This window comes from Corvus moneduloides, chromosome 8 (genome assembly GCF_009650955.1).
Source record: "Corvus moneduloides isolate bCorMon1 chromosome 8, bCorMon1.pri, whole genome shotgun sequence".
NCBI classification, from domain to species: domain Eukaryota; kingdom Metazoa; phylum Chordata; class Aves; order Passeriformes; family Corvidae; genus Corvus; species Corvus moneduloides.
The window spans coordinates 22,610,157-22,630,537 of NC_045483.1; the positions used below are offsets into that span (position 1 = coordinate 22,610,157).

Consider the following 20,381-nt stretch of genomic DNA (forward strand, 5'->3'; position numbering starts at 1 on the left):
TATGGGACACAGCTCTTACAGTTTTCTACCTGAATGTTGTAGTTTCTTTTAATTTCATTGCAAGATTTCTGACAAATAGGCTCTGTTCATCCTTCCCAAACGTATGTGCTTTGCTGAGCCTCACCTGAAGATCTGATTCACCTTCTGGGAGTGCCCATCTTTTCTTGCTGCCTGTAAGGAGTTATAAGTAACTGGGCTTCTGTAGACGGATGAGATGAATTTGCATTATTGCTTTTCAGACAATGCCGTCATTTGAGGAACTGCTGCTTAATAGCAAAATCCCTCTCTCAAGAAATATATGCATTTCTGGTTTAGAACTGGTAGGAATGTTCCTGAAATGTTGTGAACTTAACATCTAGAATTCAGGAGGCCTCATCTCTTTTTGTCTGTCTGTTTATTGACTCTGCTTTTGTTTGTGTTCCCTTCAAGGTTTTGGGGTGGGTGGTGGCTTCTAAGGTTTAGAAGTTTGGGCTTCTTTTTTAAAGCAATGGAATTTGCTGTGTAAGACTCAGAACAATACTACAAAAGAACAGACAAAGTTCCTGAGTTTTTGTGAATCCCCACCATTTTGATGTGCTTACATAGCTCTGGTTTAAGATTGTTGTGAAAGATATTTTCATCCCAGTATTTATTGGTAATAGAGTTTTTTACATAGTCTTGTAGGCTTCAGTGTATAAGAAAAGGGGGAAATTGAGGGAATGATGTTTATTTTCTTGTATGGAAGTCAAGTATGAGCTTTATTTGAAAAGATTCAGAAACTCGTTGTAGGTCCAGTTCATAACAGAAGTTTAATATTTTCTTATGGAGATCTCTTTTTCACAGGTATTTAATGATGCTGCTTGTTCATTTCTTTTAACTTCTCTTTTGCTGATCATATTCACAGCTGTGCCTCAAGTTTTATCCCAACAGTTGCTTCCAGATGTTTTCCATCTACCAACAGAAAGATGGAAGTGATGCAAAGTGGTACCTCTAGATAGCCTGAAAAATACTAACATTTCCTCTGATACTAGACAAAACAAAGCATTTCTTGCTTTACAAATTTTGGATCTTGGAGGTTCTTTACTTTCACTGGGATGTTTAGCTGTCGGTTAAATACTTCATTCAGGTTTTTTTTTTTTTTGGTTCTATTATCATTCAGGAAACTGTTTAAAATTACGAAGTAGAATAGCAAAAAACCAATCTTTTATTCTTGAATACTGTAGAAGCCATTTTTTGATGCTTTACTTGTATTTTGTCCACCTGATTTATTTTTATTATATAGATATAGATATAGATAGATATATCCCCCCATTTTTTTATTGTGCTTTGTTTTGTTTTGGTGAGGTTAAGTCAAAGGACTAGAAGTCAGGCGTTCTGGGTGTTATTTCTTGTCTCTTAGAAAATTGCTGGAGGTCACCTTCCGTTAGTCACTTAACCTCTCTCTGCTTTACTACAAAATAGAATTTGAAGCTCAGCAGGTTTTTCAAAAGTAATTCATTAATGTTTTGCAAAAAGATGCTTTGTACTCCTTGGCTGGCAGGTGCTGGAGAAATAGAATTTGCATTTCTATTTAAATACTGAAATTATCTAGTACTAAGGTATTCATGTTGATTCTGCTCTCCTGTAATCTATTAAAACATTAAAGGGAAGGAAAAGGTATTTTAAAAAGCTCTTGTTTTGTAACAGCTCCATCTTTAACTTCTGCTAATGGCTATCTCTTGTCAACAAAGTGCAAATCAATTTCAAGGCTAAACCCAAACTCTCTCATTTACATATTGTTAACTACTCTCTCTTTTCCTGTTAAACAGGAGGAAAAAGTCAATTAGATATGAGGCAGATGTCTTATTAATGAAGGGGTGGGATAAAATGTGAGGAACTCTTCTTTTTTAGCATATGCTTCTGAGCAGCTTTTCTGAACAAGGACAACTGCAGAGTACCAAGTTTTGTCTATTGCTTACAAGGTTTCTGCTGTTTTTCATTTAAAAAAATCTCGTGTTTTCATTGTCAAATATTACCAAAATGAAGAGTTTCTCTTTACTTTCATTGTAACCAAATCCATGTCAGGCCAGAGGGATCACATGAAATAGTGTAGTTGACAATTACCATGCATACATATACATTTAAAAAAAAAAATCTGTCATGACATTCCTTTATGATTAAAACTTTGTTATAAACCATGAATGAATTATGGAAAGGCAAGCTGGAAGAAATCACAGTGATTAGCCAAAGGACTTGGATAAAATGACGTTTCTGAGACCTTTATATTCTAAAGGATTATTTACTGTCTACTTGCAGAACATCTTAAGTCGTTTTGCAGAGGGAGTCAGTTTCCTGTTTAGCGCAGTGTTTTTGTAAGCTAATGAGGGCAAAGCGTGAGCCATAGGCAATGATGCTGTGATATTAGCTGTGACAGGGAGCTTGATCATAATTATCTTAACGAGGATAGGGTTAATTACAGTGGAAACTTAAAGTTTTTTCTGTTTGAATGAGGCGGCGCTGAATGCGTTGTGATGTTTTGTCGGTTTGATGTGACTTTGAAAATTGCAATGGAAATCTCTTGGCAACACTTGCTCTCCTCTGGGAGCAGAGTGGGAGCCCTGCAATGAGGTAACTGAGACGGTACCTGTGGGTGAGATAATGGGCAGCTTTCATGACATTAGAGCAGGGACAAGCAACCTGCAATCCACCTTAGTGATGTTTATTAGCCTTTTGAAAATAAGAGAAACAACTGCTTGCCACAAGCCCTTCAGTGCTGGTTGCATTGTTGTGGTTAAGATTGTGTGTCTGTTTTAGTATACTAATATGGGAAGAGATTTTTTTATGCTGTGAATGATGAGAAAACTGCAGATTTAATTTTAGACTGGTTCTCTCTCTTCGGGGGAAATCTTTTAGACTGGTTCTCTCTCTTAGAGGGAAATCTTTTTATACTCATCTCTTAGGAGGCTTGTGCCCTTCTTTCTATTCTATGTATATTTAAGCATTCCTCTCTTTTGTAATGGGCTCATAAGGAAATACTTGGAGTACATTAATATTACTTGCTTAACCTCATTAAAAATAAAAATGACAGTATTTTGTACTGATTTCTGTCTCAGATTCTCAAAAATGCTTTCTATGTACCAATTTACAATTGCAATCCTTTCTTATCCCCCATGTGCAGGTGGGAAATTGAGGCTCATAGAAGTTATGGGACTTGCTGAAGTTTGTACCAAAAAACCAATTGTGTGGATTGCACTTAAAACTTTTACACTTTGGAGTACAACTGCTGGGCAATATTTCCTGATATATTATGATGGTAGAGACTGTTGCATAGAATTTAGTAGGTAGTATCACTGAATGATAGCAAACACATTTTTTCCTTTTTTATTTCTTTGCCATATCTTACCATTTTTTGTTTCGGTGCTGTTTTTTTCTTTTAAGACAGAAAAAAATTAAATTCCATGAATAGCAAAATAACATACGACTGTAAATGTATATTAATGGCTACACTCTCTCTCTGTACTATGGCAGCCCCTCCCATCTCCATGGACTCCGAATTTAGGTGATTAAATCACCAAGTGCACACTGCTCTGATGACATGAAAACAGCAATTATAAGCAACCCCCTGTGTAACATGGCTCCTTTTTAACTGAGCAGCTAATAACATTACATGGCAAAAATTATCAAAACCAGACAGGTGTAAGGAGATTTGTGCGCAATTTTCTCTGCCTATCTATGAAACTAGTACCCTTATGTTCAGCCCAGGGTTGTGAAAGAAAGACTGTTTCAATAGGCAACTCCCTCTAGTGTTTCAAGGCCTTTTGTCCCACTTCATGGCTTGTCATTTTGTTTTATGCCTCCCCTGCAGCAGTTTTGGATGTGTGCTTTCTTCTCCTTGCCAGTTGCCAACCATTTGCTGATTCTCATGATAAGAGTATTATATTTGCATAACATAACTCAGGAACAATGTGTATTTTGATGCTGACACTGACCAGAGCCCAAGCAGTGTTTTTTCACAAAGGACCTATTAACATCCCATAAGGCTCTGTGGTGCTGACAAGGAGGTGGCCTTCTCTGAACTCTTTTGGCAAGTCAAAGTCATACACTGAAATGTGAGGTTTGGAAATAATCCACTATTTATATAATAAAGAGTATTTAAGGGGAATTTGCTAAACTAGGTTTGTCAAACTGAAATGAAAACTCTTAACAGCTTGATAAACTCACTGCTACTTCCTCTGGGTTTTTTGCCTTTTAAAGGTACTTGGGAGAAGGCACTGAGATGTTTAGTGCTTTCTCCTCAAACCTTGACTTTGGAAAAACTATGTCTGTTGTGACCTGTTGCTGAAATAGCTAGCTCAATGCAGCGTGCTAGCACAGCTCTTAATGGTGAACAGTTTATGTAGGCTGAATTGAGGTTTTTTTCCCAAAACTGCTGGTTAAAGGCAAGTGCAAAATATGTGACTGTTACTGTGGTGATTGTTTCAGTAAAATGTTTTATAATAGAGGCCTTTATTTTTCCAGCATCAGAAGTTGTAGTATCAATGCATTGTAATGATATAGGTATGCCATAGGGTATAGGCATGGCAAATTTTCTTCAGGTCTGGCTGCCCAGCATCAAAATGGCATTAGTAATAGTTGTACCTCCCTTTCAAGTCAAGAGACTCTGGAGTCCTTGGACTGAAATGCACTGTTGCAGTGTTGCGCAAACATTACTTGAATATTCATAGTTTAGTGTGCAGTACCCAGTCTAAAGGTCACTCACTTGATCTCTTTTGGTTGCTTGAGCCGCCTAAGTGTGACCTATAAGTGGTCTGTAAGTTCTAGCCACAAAAGCAGTATCTTGTTTGTGTTGCACAGATGAATGTTAAATTGTCTCTTCTAATAATACTTGTGTTTTCCTCCAGTAATTGTATCTGTGGAACACTCTAACGGGGGCATTGGCTGTACTTTGATCTTTGCCAAAAACTGGGGGGAGGGTGAGGAAATCCCCTCAGTATAAATGTCATTGGAAACTGAATAAGTAGTATAACCTGCATCTCCCTTATTCATCACATTTTACAAAACAGCCAGGAGATACAGTGATGATCTTCCCACTGGTAGGCATAGTAGATCAGCTGTCAAGTCATGCAATCTCAGCATATCTTTAGGTGTCTGGTAGGTGAATGAGCTGTGAATGCGTGTCTGTGTGTATGCTTTGTATATCGTGTGTCTTAGTTGATTAATGTGTGGGGCTTTTTTTTACTGTTGGTATGTGCAAGCATTAAGAATCAAGCTTGGAATAGATGCCTTAACAAGGTACTGAAATGTTCTTTTTTAGGTTTTTTTTGTTTTTTTTTTCTTGTACTTTGCTATGAGAGGAATGAATACTTCTAGAACCTTGTTTATTTACAAGTCATCATCTTCACTACCATGTTGTCAAATCCTCCTTTTTAAAGCTGCTCTCTGCAGTCTGACCTGGGGCTTGACAGTGGAACAGTAAGTTCCGAGAAGAAAGCAAATGCCTTTTCTGTCTGGAGTAATTCTGCATTTTATTTTGTAGAGAACATTTTATTTTGTTTGCAGGAACTCAAGAAACTAATTAAGAGGTTAATAAAAAAAGGGGGAAAAAATCCCTTCTACATTTCCTATTATTGCATGTAAGGTAACTACTAAGAAATGATACTTGAAGTTGTATTTATTATTGTTAGCAGGGTATGATATTTCTTGGCAGAAATGATGGATGACAACTTAAATTTGTGTCCAGGGAATGAAGGTGAACTGTGACAGAGTTATTTATCTTGGGAATGGAGGTTAGGGTCAGGCGAGGCTGGGTGCCTGAAGGCACAAGACATTGACAAATTCATCCTGCAGGCCCCATATCTGAAGCCTTTTGTTTTGGATCCTGGCTACTCACTAAGTGACCCGCATCCTTCATCCTGCCAGCATGTGAAGGATGTGTTGCAGTGCCAGCACTCCCCTTGCCACTAATGCTTGTCATTCACTCTTCTGACAGGCCCAAACCAAAACTATTCCCACTCCTGAAAGGGAAGGTTAAAATATTTATTTCAGCTCATAATGGCCTCCCTGATTTAGTGGAGTATCATTTTTCCTGTTGCCTTTGTCGTTTGCAGGTCACTAGAAGGACTGAAAACATTCAGTTACTTGGAAGAACTGATCTTGGACAACAATCTACTCGGAAATGACCTTCTGTTGCCCAGGTTACCCCACCTCCATACCTTAACGCTGAACAAGAACCAAATATCCTTTGAAAGAAATACCTGAAAAATGTCAAATGAGTTTTATGTGTCAGCCAAATTAAAGTATGTGAAATATAGTTCATGTGCAGACAAAGCATTCTCTCGTTTGGCACCTGGAATACTTCATAGTAATTTATTACAGGTCATTCATAAATGAAATGCACCATTATATCTTCCTGTTGCTCCATTTTAGTGAGAGATCTAAGTTATGGCTCTGAAGAAATCTTTCTAATAGATAAAATAGAGAAAGAAAATAATGTCAGTGCTACCCGTGTGCAGCAGTTCTGTGTTTGCTTGGGGTTCTGTTGCAGGCTGACCTCTAGTGGAATAGAGCGTGCAGTGAAGCGCTATTAGGTTTTTAATACTTTAAATAGCTCTTAAAGCATTAAGGTAAAGTAAGATAAAATTAACTAAACCCACATAATAATTCTAATGATTTTCTCTATTTTCATGAAACTGGTAATATGCACAACTGGGTAGCTGCTGTGCAACTGCAGCTGTAAAAGCATGCCACTCTCTTCTTGGTATTCCAGTTCTGCATAAATTCACATAAAATACTTTCCAAATCTTCTTAATACAGTAAAGTTTTTGATGTATGACTAAGTCCAGTTGTCACTTTTCCATACGCCTGAAGTTAGTGCCTTTTTTTGTTTATTAAGAATAAATATTTCAAGATTTGTCTAAATACTCTGCTCAATCAGAGCCCTTCGTCTGTAGGCTTATAGATAATGGTCTGTAAAAACTACTTATCTGCAAAATCTGTGGGCGTAGACTTGATTATTACATAATTTTCCTGTACTTTGACCCATCTGGAGATTGGAAGATGTGTAATATGTGATTTTACAAAAGTGAAGGGCAATCAAACTGTGGCCAAAAGGCCAACTGAGGCCTGCAGAGTCTTAGAGCACAGTCTGCTGAAGCCCTTGCCTTGTAATTGCAGCGTGAGGACAAGACTGCTCAACTGCAGGCTTTTATTACAGACAATGTAAACAGAGAGCAATTTACCTCCTACTAAAGCAAAATCCTCCTACTGAGGGGAATAAAAATAACTGCAGATTCTACGATTTCTGCACTTATTTTTGACTATAAATAAATAAAAATCAGCACAGTAACTTTTTTTTCTTGGAGCCGTGGAAATTTGCCAAGAGTGTGTCTTGAACAGTAACAGTCATTACTGTACTAGGTATTTGTCTAGATCTATGGTCAATGCAGGGTATTGTGGGTTGGATTTGAGTAACTGGTTTTATTGTTTTGTTATGTGCTGCCATGGTAAAATCTGAACCCATGAAGAATGTACAAGAACATTTTTGGTGATGCCACTTGCAAACCATGAAAGTTTGGCCATAAGACCAAGAAGCACATAAGTATATTTGTCCTTTGGGTGGGTGTCAGGGAGGAGTTTTGCACTTACCAAAAGGAGGGTAGAGGTATTGAATATTAACTCAGTGAACAGAATCAGAGGCAAAAAAATTATCCTGTCAGTAGTAATCTTTAAAGAGTTTTTGCTGGTCTCACAGACAGACTAAAATAGTATTGTCAAGTGAATAAGCTTTCAAAGTCAATGATAACATGATAAGAAGGATTTGATCTATCCTGGGATTTTTAAAAATTTAATCTAAAAACCATGAAGTTAGAGCTTTGAGAGTATTGAGCTACTCAGGATATAGAAATAATGTATGCATTTTGTAGTGTGCTACAAATAATTTAGTAGAGGAGTTGCAGAAATACTTGTAAAACACCTAATGTATACAAACTGCCCAGAGAAGAAAAATTAACTGCTGTCCATCATTAACATCCTGAGCCCTAGGGAGCAACGATCTCTTGTAGGGAGGGTACATCAGTCTGCAGAAGCATGGAGACCTTCCAGATTCCTCTCCTCAATGTTAATGCTGTATTTGAAAAAGGTCTTATTTGAACTTGCATCACTTCTATAATGAATTATTTCTCTATAGAATTCTTTGAAAAATGTTAAGAAAAAAAATGTACATTTAATAGAATAATGAAACACATTACAGGAAAGATTGTTCATTATATGACAGTAGCACTATAGAAAGGACACAAGTGAGCAAAGAATACTGATCTGAAATAAAACTTCAGTAGGTGGAATATTGCCATGTATACATAAATATATACAGCGAGAGAGAGAGAGATGAAAATAAACAAAAAGCCAAACTGACCCCTTTGAAAATTGGAATAACATGTAAACTTTAAAACACATATGAGAGCTTTCCTGAGTATCTCTTAATATAACTGTACTCTTCTCTCCTTTTGTTCTGGCTTCATTTTGATCCATATCCTGTTTCAATAGTTCTGATAAGAGCTTTCTACTCCTTTTGCATGGTTCACTTACTGTGTGGCATTGTATGTGTAAAGAACATTTGGGCCCTCCTAACATAATGTCTGGATACTGTACAAATGTGAAAGCTTATCTCTAAATCAGGCAAAGACTTAGAAGAACCACCTGATATTTTTTTCTTCTGGTTGCAGATTTCAGTTGCAGTCAGCCACTACCAGTTTTTCTGCTTAAAGTGGAAGAAGCAAATTAAAATACTGCAATCAAAAAAATGGGTTACTGCTCAACTTTTCTGTAATGTATAATCTGTTTAAAATCTTTTAAAGTGCAGTCTATATAACTGAAACGCCTAAAGAATAGTCATCAACATTGTGCAGTGTTGGATTATGTATCTAACATGCTTTCTTTTCATGTGTTTAGTATGGTTATTTTTTAAAAAGTTGGATTTACTTTGGGAAACACATCATCTTAGTTTCTTTCCCACACTTAGTGGACAGCAGAAAGCAGCACAGATCAGGATGGGTGGGTGGTAGATGGGAAGTTGCTTTTGGAGGAGGACTTAGGACTGCAGTCACCTATGTTTGTAATGCCTCATTTCTCCTTTTAAGTATGTTCACTACATACTAAGAAACAGGCAGGAAATTTCTGAATAGATTTGTTTCTCTGTGGGTGTTACAGCAGTGTGAGGTTTCATGGCTTTTCACTGTGCTGATCTTGACCAGTATGGAACAATATACTATAGACATTTCAGTTTCCTTTACATTTCAGTCTTTACAGTACTTGTCAAAGCTACTCAAATGGGCAGTTTCAAAATTTGGCAAACTCTCAAAAGAGAGTTTGTCATCTATGTGTTATATATACACACACACCCCTGTATGCTGAAAATTAGAAGGTGTTCAGTGCCTCACTTCTAAACAGACAAGTCTGATAATTAACCAGACCTGTGATTCTTTGTAGTAAAAGCCCTATTTCTTAGTCCAGTAAACTGGTCATACATTTAACATACATTCATACACTTCTGAAGAACTGGTACTAAAATTTCTTGAGAAAAAGGTGTTGAATGTAGATGTAGAATGCAGAGAGGAGGGCCATGAGGATGGTGGAGAGCCTTGAGGGGAAGCCGAATGAGGAGCGGCTGAGGTCACTTGGTCTGTTCAGCCTGGAGGAGACTGAGGGGAGACCCCGTTGCAGTTACAGCTTCCTCATGAGGGGAAGAGGAGGGACAGGCACTGATCTCTGCTGACAGGACCCAAGGAAATGGCCTGAAGCTGAGCCAGGGAGGTTTATGTTGGATACCAGGAAAGGTTCTTTACCCAGAGGGTAGTTGGGCACTGGGACAGCTCCCCAGGGAAGTGGTCACAGCACCAGCCTGGCAGAGCTCAAGCAGTGTTTGGACAATGCTCTCAGGCACAGGGTGTGACTCTTGGGGATGTCCTGTGAAAGGCTGGGAGTTCAACTTGGTCATCTTGATGGGTCCCTTCCAGCTCAGCATATTCTGTGATTTTATGGTTGAATCTAGGTCTAGGTTTTGAATGGTTTAGGGGAAAACCAAAATATTTCATACCAGAGAGTGGGAAATCTAGAACTGGGCAGAATACCCATAATGGTATATGCATTTCTTATGGCAAGAGGAATTAGTAGTGTGATTCAGATCTAGGTGTTACATGTTCTTGAGTCTTTGAAAACAGCATGTATTGAATACCTCAGCTGAAGACTATACCAGTAAGTACTTCTGGAATAATTTGTCTTCACACAGGTCTCATAATGATCTCTAACAGTTACATATTTGCTTAACCCCCAAACTATAGACTAATTTTGTTTTGCCTCTGTGCTTGTTCCTATGTTGTCCTTAAGTGCCTGAAGACACAGAAGTCCCAGTATGACCAGAATCTCATTAAGTGCTGAGGACTTGATGTTTAGATTGAGTGAATACATTAAAGACATAAATTGTCTCCTATTATGCATGGTTCCTCATTCCCTCTAAACAGACAACTGAACTGAAGTGGTACAGAACTCCTCCTGCACAGGCTTCTGAGTTCTCCACACCACAGCTGTGGATTTAGAGAAATCTGTGTGGCTTGTTAGAGAACTGCTGTACCTAATGAGCCAAAAATCTTCTGAAAATCTAGAATAAGGTGTACCTGAAGTAAAAATTAAGTCATGTGAATGCCTAATACCAAACATCTATGGAAGAGAGGAGTAGTCTACAGTCCAGGTGATTCCTTATGCTGTTCTATAGCAGTGCTTTTAGCAGTTCAACTGCAGATATCAGAACTTTTTAAAAAATTGTGAGCTGCTACTTTACTCTTGTCTTTGTGATGTTTGTGGTGCCTTGTTACTTAATAACATTGAAACGTGGTCTTCAAATCTGCAGCCTTGGAACCATGGGGAGTCTAAAATGCCTCTAAAAGCACTGGCAACTCCAGGTTCATAGAGAAAACGAATGCTGCTCCAGTAGGCAGAATGGGATTCTTTTCCCATGTACTCAGTATGCAGGAAGCTCTCCATGAGATATATGGATTTAGTTAATTACCATCCACACTGCACCTTTTCTTTCTTGGGCAAAGTGGTTTCAAAGTCGGTGAACAAGGCCTTATCTCAAGGTCCTGTCTCTCTACCAGATAGGGTTCAAACGAGAATGTGGCATACAAATGACTATGTGTGACAACCTATTGCACACAGAGAAGAGGGAGATGTATACTTGCATATTGCAAGCTATTTCTGTGGTTATCCAACCTTGAAGACCTAGCACATTCTAATGCAAAAGCGTTCAGGTGGCAAAGATCTTTTCATACTGCATTCAGAGGAGAATTGGTAACTTCTGATTCAAGGCTATTTGTGTGTGGAACAGCTTGTGATTGCTACATCATGTTTGTGATAAATTTAATTGAAGGAAATGTTTCAGCTGGGAATAAATATAGGTATCTTGCTCATTTATGAGTCTGGTAGAAGTTGGTTTTTATTCAGCTGTTTTAATGTTAAGTTGATTGCAGCAATTGCATATCAGATGATTAGTTGGCAGAAAACTTTTGAATGAGAGTTTTGGGTTTTTCTATATGATGATCTGGAATTCTGCATGATATTCCTGATGTTCTCATGTACGTATTTCAGAAATATTTTGAATGCGTGCTGATTGCTCTTTACTGTGTCTCTTTGCTTCCAAGAACTTCCAAAAGCTGTAGTCAATGAAGTTCATTAGCACGGGAAGTTCTCCTGTAACTCTTTTGGGGAAATGGAATGACTTTTTGAAAGATAGTGGTGGAGCAACTTGGAAAGCACTGAGAGAGACAACAAGTGTGGTTACTTTTCTGTATTCGAGTGTGTGACTAGTAAAGAGAATTGCTAGCAGACAAAAAGTTTACAGAAAGAAATCCCAGATTCTCTTGCATGCATCAGACTATATGTTAAAAGTAATTGTATGGTGAGATAGGAAATGTTTAAGTATTTTTAGACAGAATAAATTGATTTAGAAACTGTTAGCCTAGATTGTGTTTCTGCATAGGTTTGACCTGCAGTTTTTTCTGAGGACAACCATGAATATGGTTATACCAAGAATGCTGGTAAGGAAGGAAGAAATGCTATGGTGTTTGGGGATGGCCAGCATTAGTGCTCAGTACTGAAAGCAGCTGACCGTGGTATTACTCTCTATAAAGGATTCATGCAGTGTCTGTGCCCTGGAAATATGCAGAAAAGACGCAGCTAAAGAGACTCTTGGGAATACAGAAGTCTGGAATAGAGGAACTCATGAGACATCATGCAGTAGTTTCTGTGTGAATCCACTTAACCTCTTAGAAGTATAACAGAATAGTTCTTTACTATACTGGCTGTCAGCATCAAAAAAAACCAAAAAAACAAAAAAAAAACCACAGCATCAAAATGACTGTCCCTGCTTGTGAGGCTCTCCTAAAATCAGTCAAAGTGAAGTGGCACTATCCACTCAGAGTTTACAACTTTGTCCTTGTGCAAATGGAATATTTCCTGGGAACTAGTCTTTGAATGGTTTGAAAGGGGATATAGTCCTGACCAGCCACTAGAATTTTAGTCCAGGCTACAGGATTTTCTACAAAATAAACAACCAAAAATGTTACAAGCTTGCACAGACAGTTAATTCTTAGCCAGAGAAAGGAGATAGAGCCTTTGCTTTGGGCTTTGGCTTGTGCTCTCTGCCTTCTAGGGAACCGCAAAAAGAGTGGTATTGAGTATGAGAGAGAGAGTGAGAACAGACAAGTCAGAACATGCCTGCAGGATTTGTAGGATATTTTTGATTCCATGAAATGTGCAAAAAAATTATATTGCTCTGCAGCTAAACTGGACCCATCACAGTACTGTAATTTTCCAAATAAATCTATTGCTACTGTCTCTTTGTTCCTGGCAGCATTTGTCTTCCTCAACAGAAAATACGGTGACGAAGTTGTGTCTGCTTGTGAACAGTCTAAATATGCCTGTGTGGTATCCACCTTGTAACACTCTGAAGGGGCTTTAAGAAGTTCATCTCTGAGAGATACCCAGTTCTTTTGTTTCCCTAGTTTAAAACTAGAAAAGTGCAAGAAGTAAGTATAATCCTTTGATGAGGATGAAATTTTTAAAGTCTGTCCAGCATATTTCTGTTAATTGTTCATGAAGACCAGTTTACATTTTTGGAGGGACCCATTGTTGTATCATCCCTGAGAATATTATAGCTTATGAGCTGCAGAGCTGATGATTTAAAAATTTTAATTGTTACAGTTTTTCGTTTTGGTCAATGTCTGTTAGAAGGAGAGGCATTAGTAGATTGGTAATGACAGCACTTGACTTTGGAGATGGATTGCTACACTAAGGCTTTTTAATTATCACAACAGCAATACTTTAAACCATTTTTCAAATAGTAGACTATAGTGTAAGTGCTGGCATCCCTGTTACACCTTCACCTTGTGATCAGTGACACTGACTTAAGAAAGATCAGTCCAGGGCTATTTTTACAGAGCTCTAAATAAATAAATACATTTTTACTAGCGCTGTCCATGGATTTAATTGTGGGTTTTCTTTTTTGAAAAGAATGGAGCTGAAATTGGTCTTAGAAGTGGCACAGCAGGATTTTGCAGCTCTTTGGTTCTGATTGCACCAATATGGCACTCCTTAGACTGCAACAATAAACCATAAAAAGGAAGCTGGCAATAAAATTTCAGACTTGCTTTGATTTTCTCTCTCCATATTTTCCTAGCATTGTTTTAGAAAGACTTAATGCTTTTGGTGGCATCATATAGTTCCAGTATTGCGATTTAAATAAGTATTTGACATGCTAATTAACTAAACAGTACACTAGAAGTGCACCATGACATATGAGTCATCTCTGAGAAATACTTAATTTTAACAGGATATCATTTATTCTTTTTCCTACATGCTTTGTAAAAAATAACTGTGGTGTTAGGTGAATGGGCCTTCTTGGAAAATCAATCTATACCTTGCATTTTTTTTTTTTTTAATAGGGATAAGAAAAGGTACTTAAAGTCCTAAAGAACAGAAAAATTATTTTATTTATGACACAACTACGGATTCTCTTGCGTGAGATACTTTTTAGGGGGTGTTTTTGCATCTAAAAATCTATGCTCAGGATTTAGATACAAGGTATTAGAATCTAGACATTAACTTCCAAATTTGGGAGGTTTAGATATATTAAATGCAGATTATCAACTTCTGTTATTTACCTAAAACTCTTGGTGAATATGGTGTCTCTCCCTTTTGCTTTCCGTAGGATTTTGAGGCATAGTCTTACACTTTCTGCATATCTAAGCTGACACTGCTCTTCATTACATTTCTAAATACATTTTGATATCTGCCTTGAAGGCTGCACGTTCAGATGGGAGTTAGAATACATGTCATGCTCCACATTCATCAAACTTTTGGGGAGAACAGCTTTTACACAGGAAATAGCTCTGCTGAATTGAGAAGCAAAAGTCCTGCATGTTTACTTCAAAAAAATTTTGAATGACTTGTTATTTTTTTGTTGTTGGGGTGTTTTTTTAATGGTTTTTTGTTGTTGTTGTTGTTTTTTCCCTTTTGATAGGAAATGACCAGATACAATCAAAGCCTTGCAATAGCTAACCTCCTGTGTGTGATTGCTGTTATGGCAATAACTGTCTTTTGTAATAATAAACTTTTTCTCTCAGGGAGCCTTTTTGGGATTTAAGCAATCCTGCGAGAAATTAAGTGTTTCTCCTGGCTGAGGAAGGGTGCCAGGCTCAACTACTTCTCTAACAGTCTTTGGAAACTTTTAAAAAGCCTTTTCCACACTTGAACATGTGTGGAAAAACAGTTTGTGAGTTTCCCATCACAGTCACGTACTTCCTGAAAGAGCCATGAAAAAGTTTATGTGTGAGCTTAAGGTCCAGGTATGAAAATTAGCAACAAGTTTTGATTGGTAATTCATCCTAGTTAACAAATCATATGTCTCTACAAAAAGATAATTTTTCTTAGGGTTTGGTAGATTAATTACTGGATATAGCATTCCATAATGTGGCTTTGCCACATTAAAAGTTAGCATTCCTGCCTTTTCAATTAATTCATAGAATTAATTTCAAACCCTCATTTTCCCCACTCATGCGAATATTTAAGTATGACTCCTTAGATCTTATGGGACAGAACACTAACTATGAGTATAGATACATTGGTTTTAGTAGAATTAGTAATTGTTGGCATGATCTTCTTGTGGGTTTGGAAATAAACTAAAATGTTAGGCTTACAAAAGGAAGACCACATTTTTAACAATAAAGCTGTTTTCTCCATTCTGTACTGCTTCTGTTGCCCTTAAGATATTGGGGTGAAGAAATAAAGTAAATTCCATCAGCTAAAAATAACAAAGATAACAGAAACACATAAATCAAGTATAAATAATAGCAACAAAAGTAAACTGAGGATTTAAAACAATGGTTTGTCTCTAACAGCAGGAGAGAATAAAAACAGAGCAATGAAACGTCCTTTAATGGTTTTGAATAATTATTACTCTTGTCTAAGTCAGTCAATTTTTAAATATTGGAAACTTTCCACATGCACATGCATGACATATTTTTTGAGAATCACACCTATATCTTTGTATGTAAATTGAAGCAAATAAGAATGTATAGTTTAAGTTTTAGAGACTGTCACACTAGGCTGTAAAAAAATAATTATTTGATCAATTAACAGATTGAGGTGCAAATGGTTGAATACTGGTGTTAGGCTTAATCCTAAGATATGATTTCCAGTATTGCAGTGGTTAAAGACAGTTTAACTTTTGTTTGCTTGTTTGTTTTATTGAGGTGTACAGTAATGAAGGTGTGTCCTTCTTATTCATGTTCTGAGAAATATAGTTTAAAAACCTCATGAACATCAAAATATAAGGCTCTTTTAATGAAAAATTTTATGCTTTACAAGACTTTAAAGCTTCATATATAAAGTATTTGTAACACTGAAATCTTTAAGTTGCACTTATTAAAGCATTAATTGGTGTATACTAATTGAGTAGTTACAAATGTGTTGCTGTGACACTCCGAGCGTTTGTATGCTGGGTGGGTGTGAACCTGGGTTGTTGTGGTTTGACTTTTTTCTTTTGCCTTTTTTTTTTTTTTAACTCGTTTTCCAGTGGACTGAATATATTAGTGATGAATGTGCTGTGAAACTAACTGTTTATTTCCATGCTGGAAAAGTTTCATGGCTCCAGCAATTGCTAGCCATTTTACCACACAGCATCCATCATTTTGTCAAAGTTTTAATGTTTTGTACTGAACCACCTAGGAAAGAAAGGAGGAGAAAAGAATGACAAAACAGCCCAATTCTTTTATTCAATGCCAAAAAACTGACTGAAGTTTATCCCTGTTTGCCCTTGGAACAATTAATGTGACATTTTCCTGAATGCCATACTAAATTTGATTGTCAGTTATTGAAATGTATGTTTAAATCAGCAGTGATGCAACGCTAAATGCTTTTTTCATTAATGTCATTGAATCCTTAACCCACTACCTTTGACACATAACAGAATTAGACAGCCTTTTGGACCATTTGGCTGAAGTTGTGCCCTCACTACAGTATCTCAGTTTGCTTGGAAACATTGCTTGCCCAAATGAACTGGTCTGCAAAGAAAAGGATGAAGATGACTACCAGAGATACAGGTTAGTGTTTTCACTTGTAGATGGGATAAGGCATGAAATTTTTGTTCTACTACTGGAAAAATACTAAACTAAAATCAACCCCATCAAACACCTACTCTATTCTGAAAGCATTGTAACATTCTGCCATGAAACACCTGGCAATTTGAGTAGCCCCATTTCGGTGAGATCATGCTCAGGAACCCTATTTCAAGAAATACTTCAGTGCTGTCCAGCACATGTCTGAGTTGAGCAGGTGTGCACAGAATTTCCTGAATGTGAGTATTAGTATACCCCTACTCAAGGAATTTCCTTCTTTAAGGCCAAGATAAGGCAAGATTTGCATACACTAAGGTGACAGGTAATAAGAAAAAAGAAAAAAAAAAGAAGTCACTCCACTGAGATAGCCAGTTGCCTTGTCTTCTGCTCATGTTTGATATGCTGCTAAGTTGCTTCTACTGTAGTTATCAAGGCACTATTAACACAGAAGAGATGACTCCTCCTATACTGTGCTGCTTTACTCAGGGCAGCTAGATTCTAATAAAAATACCCCAAACTATCTTTATGATGTAATTTTAATGAGCTAGGTTACACAAAAGGTCATCTGAAATTTATTATGGAGGCTTGATAGAATACTGTAAGTCCAACTGAAATGTTGCTAAAAGTTGCAATGATTATTTTAAAAAAATAGAAATACTTGTGACTGATGATGGTTGTGAGTATAGTTCCAAAATTTTTGGAATGTCTGCTAAGTGACATAATTTTCAGAGCTGTAATCTCTGGACAAGTAAGACATTGATTATGAGGAAAAAAAAGACATTAGATGAATTTTCCTTGCTGCCATGTGATGCATTATTTCAGTCCTTGTGTGCTGGCACTTTTCACATTGGCTGCAAAGGGCATTCAGAGGCAAGTCGGAGCCAAGCAGCTCTGGTCACCTTGCCTTGCAGAGCCTGAGCTTGGTTTTTATTAGTATCACCCACAGTATGTGGAGTTATATAACAAACTGATGTTATCTTCAGGTAATCCAAACTGTGCTGTAGGAGTTAGCATAAAACAATACAAAGTTGAGAAGACTAAAAGGAGGTTTATGGGGAAGTGGCTTGAATTTGATGCACTCAGAATTGCTGTAGGTTAAACAGCTGTCCCAGATGTGCATATATACTTTTTAGTTTGTTTCAGATTTTTGAGAAGGATTTCTGTGTTGTCAGACATTCACCTTTTAATGATTCCACATTTGAATCCAGCTTAGCTTGTAGCATTTTGGTTTTCATGGAGTAGAGCAGCCTAAGTTTAATAAAATATTTTCCTATTGCTTTCACACTTTACTGGAAGCTATGCCTTCTATCCAGCTTACAAGACTATAATAGTGCTGTCTGTATGTAAATTTATGTGACATGTGCTCTAGAAAATTGCTTAAAAAATGAATGATATTTCTACAGTTTACTGTTTTTCACTTTAAGTATGTTTTCTGACAATATGTCTCCTATTAATCATTTAAGCAAAAGTGGTATGTTAAAGGAGCCATTCAGAGGCAAGAACCCATGGTTCATTTAGTGCTCTCTGAAAAAATTCCTTATTGATTGACATCCTCTGTGGTTATGTGATGTAATATTTATAATATGTCACAGAGCCATACATCAAAACAAGCATGTCCCTTGTTTCATTTCAATGCAAAAATGTTGATTTCAGAGAGGTCAAGGTAGTTTTAGGTCACATAGTGGCAAACCACTATGTCAAAGTGTGAAGGGATCCTATTTATATATCTGCTGGAAACTGCAGCATTGCTTCCATTTTCTTTCCTCTGAATTTTTCAAAACCCTGGGTGTTTTTTTCCATATAAACTAGGTTAATTGAAGCACTTTTAAGAAAGAAGAATGGGCTTCTAATTAGTTGAATGATTTATGGTTCTGCTGCTATAATGAAAGCTTCCTGATCCTTTTCCGTTATTATTTGTTGTATTGTATGAAATGTATTTGCTAGACAGCATTAGATTCAAACCCAGAACCATGGATCAATCAATCGAGCTATCTGCCTATCTTTAGGGGAACATATATCACTACATGATGGGACTGATTAAAATTACTCTTCTAATTGTACTCTGAGTAGCTAATTCAGAGTTTTGAATAACATTCTGGAGCATCTTGAACACAACTTTTGTCTTCCCGTTTCATCATTTTTTTAATGGTTTGAAATAACTTTTTTTCCTAAGGTTTTTTTTTGGAGAAATTTATTAGAAAGTGTCAAACGATTACATTTATGTGAACTTGAATTATGTAAAAACTTGAATTATGTAAACATTGTGCTTCACCATAACTTTAGCTGGCTTTGTTTTGTTCTGAGTGGGAACTTCTTTTTGTAAATTTTTGCAGTAACCATTGGAACCACAGCTTCATTTTTCATTGGCCTTTAATTTCAGTCCTACTGAGTTCAATTAGAGTTCAGGCTATTTAATTCCTCAACCAGAAAGAGAAAGGTGCTAGAAATCATAGCTTTACTTAATCTTCTCATTCCAACGAACAGAAAAGAGCGGTAAACCCCCCAAAATCTTAATGTTAAAAAATGTGGAAAATAATTTTTTAAAAAATTCAAGGTCTAGTGATTCACAGTGATCTTAGAGGTTAAAAGTAATATTACATATTTTAAAAATAATTAGATTTTATAAAAAATAATTGGAAAATATAGAAAGCCATGCTTTTGTCAAGAAATGATGATCTGGTTCTTCAGGTGATCCATTGGTATACCATTTCTATAATTTCATTACTAGAGGTCTTTCCTACTCTTTCAGTAAAATAACATTTTATACTGAAACATTTTTTTCTCAAAGTAGTTAATTTTTTGTCTAAAAACCATAGTAACATTTGAATGGGATTTTTTTTAGGGAAGAAGAAAAGCTTTTTTTTTGCCATCCCTGCTGTTCCTTCTTACATTTCAAATGTGTAGGAGAACAAATTGATGAAATAATTTCTGTGTTATTGGAATTTTTGCTTGGACAGAAAAAGAAAATGGGAAGTTCCCTTCTGTGATATTTTTATAAACAAACTTGTTTGGTGATTTTAAAAACATGGGTTTTTTCCATCATTGTAAAATGGCTTTTAGTTTCTTACTATTAAAAAAAATTATTTTTAAGTTCTTTTTATCTTATTTTTTAAGCTTTCTGTATTTGGGTGTTAATATTTTGTAAAGTGATGAGGGCAAGCAGAATATCTAATATGTAATGGTGATAGGAAAATTTAAAAGCTTTTGGCTCCACTAGGAAGCAAGAAACGCAGAAAAATAGCTTGCAAAACAGTGTCCTCTAAAATAACCCAGTCTACAATCTCTGCTTTGAAGATTGCGTGAAAACAAAGGTCACGACCCAGAGATCAAAGTAACAGAAGTCAACACAGTAATTGCTGGTTGCTTCTGTTGTACTCACAGTTGGTCAGTCCTGTGGGTGTATTGTTTGCAGTGAAAACTTCAAACGTGGTGTTACTGAACTGTGAAAAATCATCTGGGTCACGATGTATTACAAAGCATTTGTGAATGCTGCAGGTGACCTCACCTATTTTCATTAAAGCGATACATTGTGAAGAATTCATGCCATGTGTGAAGTTTTCTGTGCTTGTGCATTCTTCGTTGCTCCTTATTGACATTTCCTGGAATGATGCATTCATTAAGTGCTGTTGACATGGAAACAAGGGCAAGTGGAAACAAATGCCTGAGTTTATTTTAATTTAGCTTAAAAGTACATGTACTAGATATGCTATCTTTGGCTGGGGGAGCAAATGATGATAACCTTATGAAGGCCTCTTAAGA

The 20,381-nt window shown here is 36.7% G+C and overlaps 1 protein-coding gene across 8 annotated transcripts in view; it reads left to right on the forward strand.

Annotated features, from left to right (window-relative positions):
* Positions 1–20,381, forward strand: part of LRMDA (leucine rich melanocyte differentiation associated) — a 748,939-nt gene that overhangs the window by 468,722 nt on the left and 259,836 nt on the right. For all 8 annotated transcript variants that reach the window (XM_032116838.1, XM_032116837.1, XM_032116840.1 and 5 more), the window contains 2 exons: positions 6,066–6,192; positions 16,468–16,607. In XM_032116838.1, the coding sequence (XP_031972729.1) occupies positions 6,066–6,192; positions 16,468–16,607 (267 nt within the window). The remainder of the gene's footprint in view (positions 1–6,065; positions 6,193–16,467; positions 16,608–20,381) is intronic.